Source organism: Lampris incognitus, chromosome 4 (genome assembly GCF_029633865.1).
Source record: "Lampris incognitus isolate fLamInc1 chromosome 4, fLamInc1.hap2, whole genome shotgun sequence".
NCBI lineage: Eukaryota > Metazoa > Chordata > Actinopteri > Lampriformes > Lampridae > Lampris > Lampris incognitus.
Window position 1 is genome coordinate 21,695,838 of NC_079214.1, and position 7,634 is coordinate 21,703,471.

At 40.3% G+C, this 7,634-nt stretch overlaps 1 protein-coding gene across 1 annotated transcript; it reads right to left on the reverse strand.

Annotated features, from left to right (window-relative positions):
* Positions 1–2,503: 2,503 nt before the first annotated feature.
* On the reverse strand, positions 2,504–7,281 carry muc15 (mucin 15, cell surface associated). The gene is made up of 3 exons (XM_056279301.1): positions 7,200–7,281; positions 3,440–3,610; positions 2,504–2,814 (listed from the first exon to the last, which is right to left on the reverse strand). Exons 1-3 carry the CDS (start codon positions 7,279–7,281, stop codon positions 2,693–2,695), a joined length of 375 nt encoding a protein of 124 aa, XP_056135276.1. The 3' UTR covers positions 2,504–2,692.
* Between the last annotated feature and the right edge of the window lie 353 nt (positions 7,282–7,634).

Consider the following 7,634-nt stretch of genomic DNA (forward strand, 5'->3'; position numbering starts at 1 on the left):
TGATGTGGCTTACACAAGTATTGAAGTCCTTGTCTTAAAGATCAAGATGAACGTGTTTGGATAAAATAAGATCTCACTTCGGTGAGAACATTGTTTTCCCCTGTTGTATGACTTATCATTCAGCACTTTGCCTGGGAAACCTGTGGGTGGAATTGACTTTTTCAGTTTTTCCACACTTCTTTGAATCCTCTGAATTCCTTACTTTTACATTTAACCTTGGAGACAGGAAAAGTTGAATTCGGTTTAAACTCTTAATTGAAAAGGCATACGGGATCACAGTAGGATTCCGCACCAACGTCTTTTTTTTTTTATTGTTGAGAGGCTGATCTGATAAAGAGAGTTATTACAGCAGGCTAGGCTTAGGTCAAATCCATTTCCATCCAGTTAGCGTGCAGAAAATTAATTCAAATTTTGCTGATATAAATATGAAATAGCTTTCAATCCAGATAGCAATCATTTAATCTCATACAAATTAATTTGTCGAAGCTCGAAGTGTAAATTAACCTGACCCCCAACAAAATATGTACAAAAATTGGATATAACTTAATTGATTTCACCACACCACACCACCATGTTAAATGGTTCTGTTAAGTTGAAACAGGCACATCCTCTGCACAGATACAGCTGCTTCTAATAGATGAAAGAAAGCTTAAATATTTTGATACAAAATACATTTTGCTTCTCAGAACTGACTATTTTTTGCGTGCGTGTGTGTGGGGGGGGGCATGTGTGGGGTGGGTGGCAAATGGTAAATTGCATATCTATTGTAGATTCAACACTCTAATAATAACAACAGTCAGTTCCTTACAAGTTATTATTGACCATTTTAATTGAAGCAATCATATCCATCACAGCTAGGGCCAGTATTTATGAATTACAGGGTCAGAGGTCATCATGAATGAAAAGACCAGTGAAACTGAAAGGTGATCCAACAACTGAAAAGGTGATCCAACATCTAATTTCATGTAATGAAATGTTTTCAAAAAAGTTTGGGGCTCGCTCATTTTTATCACACGTCTTACAGTCTGTTCATACAATATTACAGATGTAAAGAGGACTAAATAGAGGACTATTAAATGTGCTTGTTTTTTCCTGCCTCGTTGTGGTGTGATTATCTCAGTGGCATCTTCAAACCATGATCACATCAAATCAGTCAAGCAGGCGAAACTATTCTCTTCTTGGGTGTGCAGTATCTAATACAATCTTTCGGAGATTAATGTACAAAGTTGAGGCGAAACTCTAGTTTGGAAACTTAAGAGTAGGAAAATTAAAAAAAGGTTTTTGTTGGTGACAAGTCAAGCTCATTGTTTCAAGAGTCCATATTTTACACTGGGTGTGAAGTAGGTAAATGCTAGATGGGTCCTGCACATACTACAGCAAGAAAAAACCCCAAATCTGTTTTGACATCTTGAGGTCAGAGGATTTAAGCTGTCTGTTATGATTGTATGCTTGTTAAGAGAGTCCTAAACCCAAATACACATCCTCCCCCCCATCCTGAATACCAAAACCTCTATCTATAAAAAAAGAAAGAAAAAAGAATAGTACCATGGCCATTGGCCTCCCTACTTGTGGTGCACATAAACTCAAGTTATGGGTGATATTTTAGTTCTATGCCTTTCTTTCATGTAGCTTGTGACTAATCATAAAAAGCGTGACATTGTAATTTAAATATTTTTATGTTAAATAACTTTATCCCTAGCTTTACACTGTAAATCTCTTTTTATACTTTATTTTGTGGGTTATAGTTATTGTCATTATCCACGGCAGGAAAGTTATAGGAAAGTAAGATGACGCCAGCTGTTTTAGTTGTCGTACAGTTCGATATCTTACTTGTTCCATAGGAATAATGCTAGTAGGGGTGTCAAGGTGTGTACCATGTGAGCTCTGGTGGGTTTGAGCATCCCGGTTTCAAATCCAACCACGGGACCTTTTACTGCATGTCCTCCTCTACGCTCTTCACCCTGTGTTCCTTGTCTATCTCTACCATCCTGTTGAACAAAGAGTTTAAATCCCTAAATATATATATTTTTTTAAAAGTTGGTTATGTATTCTTGCTATCTCTTTTTTTGCTAAGCAGGCATTAGCAGAAGCAACTTCACTGCTAGCCGTCTTCCCTTTATTATAACTTGGTTGTTTATGCTAGTTTTTGCCTCCTCTTTTGTGGCAACTTTTGATTTGGCAGAGAAAAGTTTCATACAAATATAGTTACAATGAGCATCAACTCAAACATTGAAACATTTTAAGTGATAATTTGTAATGTAACATTAAATATCCTTCATATATCCTTCAAAATATATCAGAATGTCCTTCACTGAGTCTGCATTTTCATGTGGAAAAACCTCCCTTTGGCAACATACTTCAATAGCTCACAGTTATTTACTTTCACTTTTGGCAGTCAATATAATGCACCGGCAACAGATTATATTCATAGTAACCCTTTTAGTCGAGTAAATATCATCACCACAATGTAATATCTGACATTAGGTATTCATCCTGGGTAGAGGACTAAAGATCAGCTCAAATGCCATTGTAATATACTATCCACAAATGTCATTTTGACAGTCTTATTTCTGTTGCGTGTGACAGTTATTTTCTATAACTTCAAGAATCTAAGGTCGTCTACCAAGTCACACTTATTGAAGTGGCAGAATCTATGTGAAGGAAGTGCGCGGGTTTGTTCTGTGGCGCTCCGTCAGTTCTTCTGTCTCCCTGGGAAGCGGGTCATTTGAATGTCGTCCATTTGAAGTCCTGGGTTGTGATAGGCTGCACCGCCATAATTCAAGTCCAGAGGCTCGCTGTTGTCAAGTCTGAGAACTTGAATTCAGACATGTCAAAACTCAACATTTGTTTTTCTTGACTCTAAAATGAAAAGCATTGTTATGCCCAAGTGTTACATAGGAATATACTTCTGTATGTATATACAGAAGTATATGTGTGTGTGTCACTTGTTCATTTTCCTTCTCAGACTCAGAATCATGTTTATTGGCCATGTAGGTTTGCACACACACATGGAATTTGACTCTGCTTTCATGGCTCGCTCAGTGTACTTAACATAGAGTAACAACACTACAACACAACAATCTTCAGATATATACACTATATACAGGTGAAGTGCAACAGTGCAGAGAATATACTATCAGAGATGCTGAAATAGATGTTAGCAGGTTACTTACATACATGCCTGAGGTAGATGGACATGACAGAGCGTGCCAGTATATGTACAATGTACAGTACAGTATATACAAAATGGTTCTGAAGATGCCTTTTGCTGTTAGTGACATTTCAAACATGAGCTCAGATTACTGACTTTTTTTTCCTCAAAGATATTTTTATTGGATTTTAAACAAAAAAGCAATACGGACTTTATTCTTGACTCAAGCTGGTTATTTCACATTGCACTCTTCCTTTGTTACACAGTGTGTGAGCAGGAAGTCTTTACCTGGGTCTGGGGAGAACTCCTCAACCAGCTTCCTGTGGGAGAAATCTCTCCGGTTTCTCTTTTTCAGAATGACGTAGATGATAAGTGCAACAAAAGCCACAGCTGCTGCAGTTCCCAATAAGGCACCCCATGTTGAACTCCTCTTACTCTTGTTGAGATCTGACGCTAAACCTTCAACAGGGGAGAAACAGAAAAATGGGCAGTTTGTCAACAACATTACTATTAATAATTGCTGTCTGAAAAGTTAATGAGGTTTCTTTTTTGTGTTTACAATGACAACTTTCTGTTTACACACATCTTAATGACGAAGCAGCACAATTTTGTCTATCCAATTTATAGTACCTTAATTAGTGCAATTAACATAACAACATAATTACTATGCCAAAAAGCAACTATGACAGTTTGGTGAAAACACTTGGATATTTTGAGGCGACAGTGCTCCTCAACTAAATGGGGTTAAATGTGGCACTCAGACAACATGCATGTTATGATAATCAGTATTAATCAGTATGATAATCATCCATCCATTATCCAAACCGCTTATCCTGCTCTCAGCGTTGCGGGGATGCTGGAGCCTATCCCAGCAGTCACTGGGCGGCAAGCAGGAGGACACCCTGGACAGGCCACCAGTCCATAACAGGGCCAACACACACACAAACCTAGGGACAATTTTAGTATGGCCAATTCACCTGACGTCCATGTCTTTGGACTGTGGGAGGAACCCACACAGAGAACATGCAAACTCCACACAGAGGAAGACCCGGGGTGACCCCCAAGGTTGGACTACCCCGGGGCTCAAACCCAGGACCTTTTTGCTGTTAGGCAACCTCGCTAACCACTGCGCCACCGTGCCACCCATCAGTATTCATATTATTCATAATATTATTCATCTCAGTGTGCAAAAACATTTGAGCGACATGAATGTTTCATTTTTCTCCATGGATCACTGACGTACTCCCACACCTTACAAATAAATCTAGCACTCGTGCCAAATAAACATTTGTGCTATCGTTGATTGATAAATGGAAAATTCATCACAAAAGACCTAAGGCATGTTGCAGTGAAAGGAATGAACCAAATACTGGCATGATAAGTCTTAAGTGACAAGGTTGAGAGACGTGGGGTTTTTTTTATCTAGCATTTAATGTTTTCAACAAATAAATGTTCAATAAATTAATTTGAAAACTTCACATCATAGCAACTAAACTTTTCCAAAGCATTTGCTTCAAAGTGAAATGCCTTTTTGAAAGTTTTTTTAAAGATGACTTTTTACCTTTATTAGACAGCAATAGTTATAGGCAGACAGGAAATGGAAGAGAGAGAAAGAGAGGGAGGGAGGGAGAAAGAGGGGTATGACATGCAACAAATGTCACTGGCTGAAATTGAACCGGCGACGATTGCAATCGTGGCCAAGTGGTATGCACTGTAACCATCCGGCTATGGTGGTGCCCCTTTTTGAATATAAATTCTGCAAAAATGCATACATCGAAATGCATTCGTATGTGAATGGCTTAAGGAAACCCAGGACCCAGGTTGTGGTTTCAGTATGATATGTGTTAGTAGTGCTTTGTAGCTTTGTGTGAATTTTGTCTGAATTAAATAATTTATAGATGAACAGATCAGAAATCATTGCAGCTATTTGGACAGTATGTATCCTTGGACAACCATGATCAAATTCGTACGGTGTACATTACAGTCTAATATAATTAGATCAACATCTCTTTTCACGTTATTTCTATGCTTAATATTTTCTGCTTAAATTTATTTTTCGCCTTAGATTGTGTTAACTGTTCACATTTCTTGTGCTGCTGTAGCAACTCAATTTTTCGCTAGTGTAGTCATCAGTGTTTCATTAATTCTAGTGTAATCTCATTACTTTCAGTGACTCAGACTAATATTCTCTTTGAAATTTGTAATACCGCTAACAGCAGTAGCAGTGGTACTGGCACCAATGCTATTGTGGCAAGGTTGGTACGGTCTTCTATGTTTGCATGATATTGGACACGTGATGTGTCTTTCATGGTAACTGGGACAGCTAGGCCAATACCTTAACGTAATATTTCCCAATTCTTTTTAATCACTTGTTGCTCGAAAACTGTAGATGTGAAGTTTAGAGTCCTGTTTTCAAATCTCTCCCCTTTTTTATCTTCCATCCATCCATTATCTTAACCGGTTATCCTTCTCTCATTGGGCGGCAGGTGGGGAGACACCCTAGACTGGCTGCCAGGCTCACACACACACACACACACACACACACACACACACACACACACACACACACACACACACACACACACACACACACACACACACACACACACACACACACACACGTTCCTAGGGACAATTTAGTACAGCTGATTCACCTGACCTACATGTCTTTGGACTGTGGGAGGAAACTGGAGCCCCTGGAGGAAACCCACGCAGACATGGGGAGAACATGCAAACTCCACACAGAGGATGACCTGGGATGACCCACCAAGGTTGGAGTACCCCAGGGCTCGAACCCAGGACCTTCTTGCTGTGAGGCAACCGCGCTAAGCACTGCGCCACCGTGCTGCCCCCTTTTTTATCTTGTAACCCAAAATGATTTGCCAAATTTTAAGGGCCCTTTTGTCTTGACCAGGACATAATTTTTTTCTTCATTGATTGTTCTAGTTTCTAAGGTTTCCTCTGGGTGCTCCGGTTTCCTCCCACAGTCCAAAGACATGTAGGTCAGCTGAATCGACCGTACTAAACTGTCCTTAGGTGTGTGTGTGTGTGTGTGTGTGTGTGTGTGTGTGTGTGTGTGTGTGTGTGTGTGTGTGTCAGTCAGTCAGTCAGGCCTGTAATGGCCTGGCGGCATGTCCAGGGTTTCTCCTTGCCTGCCGCCCAATGACTGCTGGGATAGGCTCCAGCATCCCCGCCGCCCTGAGTAAGGATACGCGGCTTGGATAATGAATGAATGAATGAATTGTTCTAGTCAAATCAAGGCTGGACAGCCAGCCAGGAAGACAGACAGACAGATAAGTACATACATACATACACACACATACATACATACTGTACATGCGTAAATAGATACTGAATGCTTTATGTTATATGAAAACGCTTTCAAGTCCCATCTCCTTGACCATTTGCTGCAGTACAGACGAATTGTCTCACGTCCCTTAGCAGAGGTAATATAACTAGCTTTGACCTGAGTCCATGACCCCCTTTTTCCTGTTGTTTGACTAACACTGGGTTCCATTGTCCTGCTGAGAAGGTGTTTGTAACAGAACCGTTCACTCATTGCAAGCACATTGAAGGCACTTGAAATTTAACCCACCCTAGCCCAATGAAAGCTTTTTTGTGTTTTAGAAATGGGGAAAAAAAGATATAGGCAAGTGTGAGTCGGGGAGAGAGGTAGTAAAAATAATATGTAAAATGAGCAATAGTGATACCCCCACACACACACACACACACACAATGTATGTCTGGTTACTGTTAAAAAAGATTTCCAAAATTTTCTTTTTTCTTTTTGATGCTGTCCTCATAACACACACATTGAACATATCGGTTCCACAGTTTTGACTTGTTATTCCTGACTCACTCACTCATGTTTTGCAAACAAACAGCCATAACATCATTGAGAGAGCTTAAGATTTCACACAAATTTAGTGTTTTCTCAGTGCCTCTCTCAAATACCATCATCAGGTTTGTAGTAGGAACGCACACAGTGACATTTGTACCGACACAAAATATGCACCAGCTTCTGTGAAACCTGAAACTGCAGCCGTACCTCTTTCTGAGTTGCTCCCTGAGGCAATTCCTTTGTCTGTCAGGTTAGCTTCCCCAGGTCTGCTGGGAGAAACGGTAGTCATAGTCACAGGGGTTGTTTCATCCACTGTTGTCTCAGAGGGGAACCCTGTGGTATATGAAGTTGTGGTTGATGCCTTGCTTACATCAGGCACCTCTGTCGATGTGACATTGGGGGTAGCTTCGGTATTATTGGTCGCCCAGTTTTCAATGACTTGTGTATCATTGGCTTTTGGTGTCAAGGTTGTGTTGTGGTACTCAGTCCCATTAGAGAGGCCTGGAACCTCGGTAGAGGTTTGCGTGACGGGATAAGCAGTGGCGTTTTGGAGAGCCGTGGGTGTGTTGTGGCGTTCCTCCTCTGCTCCTGTTGTATTGTCTTGTGTGGACAGTGTAGTTTCTTTTGTTGGTGCAGTTTGAG

Bases quoted from the DNA above. Each gene is read 5' to 3' on its own strand.
- muc15 (XM_056279301.1), bottom strand. From the start codon at position 7,281: ATGACTACCGTTTCTCCCAGCAGACCTGGGGAAGCTAACCTGACAGAC. The intron at 3,611-7,199 runs GTACGGCTGCAG...CCCCTGTTGAAG, and splicing joins AGGGAGCAACTCAGAAAGAG to GTTTAGCGTCAGATCTCAAC. The intron at 2,815-3,439 runs GTAAAGACTTCC...TCTGAATTCAAG, and splicing joins GGAGTTCTCCCCAGACCCAG to TTCTCAGACTTGACAACAGC.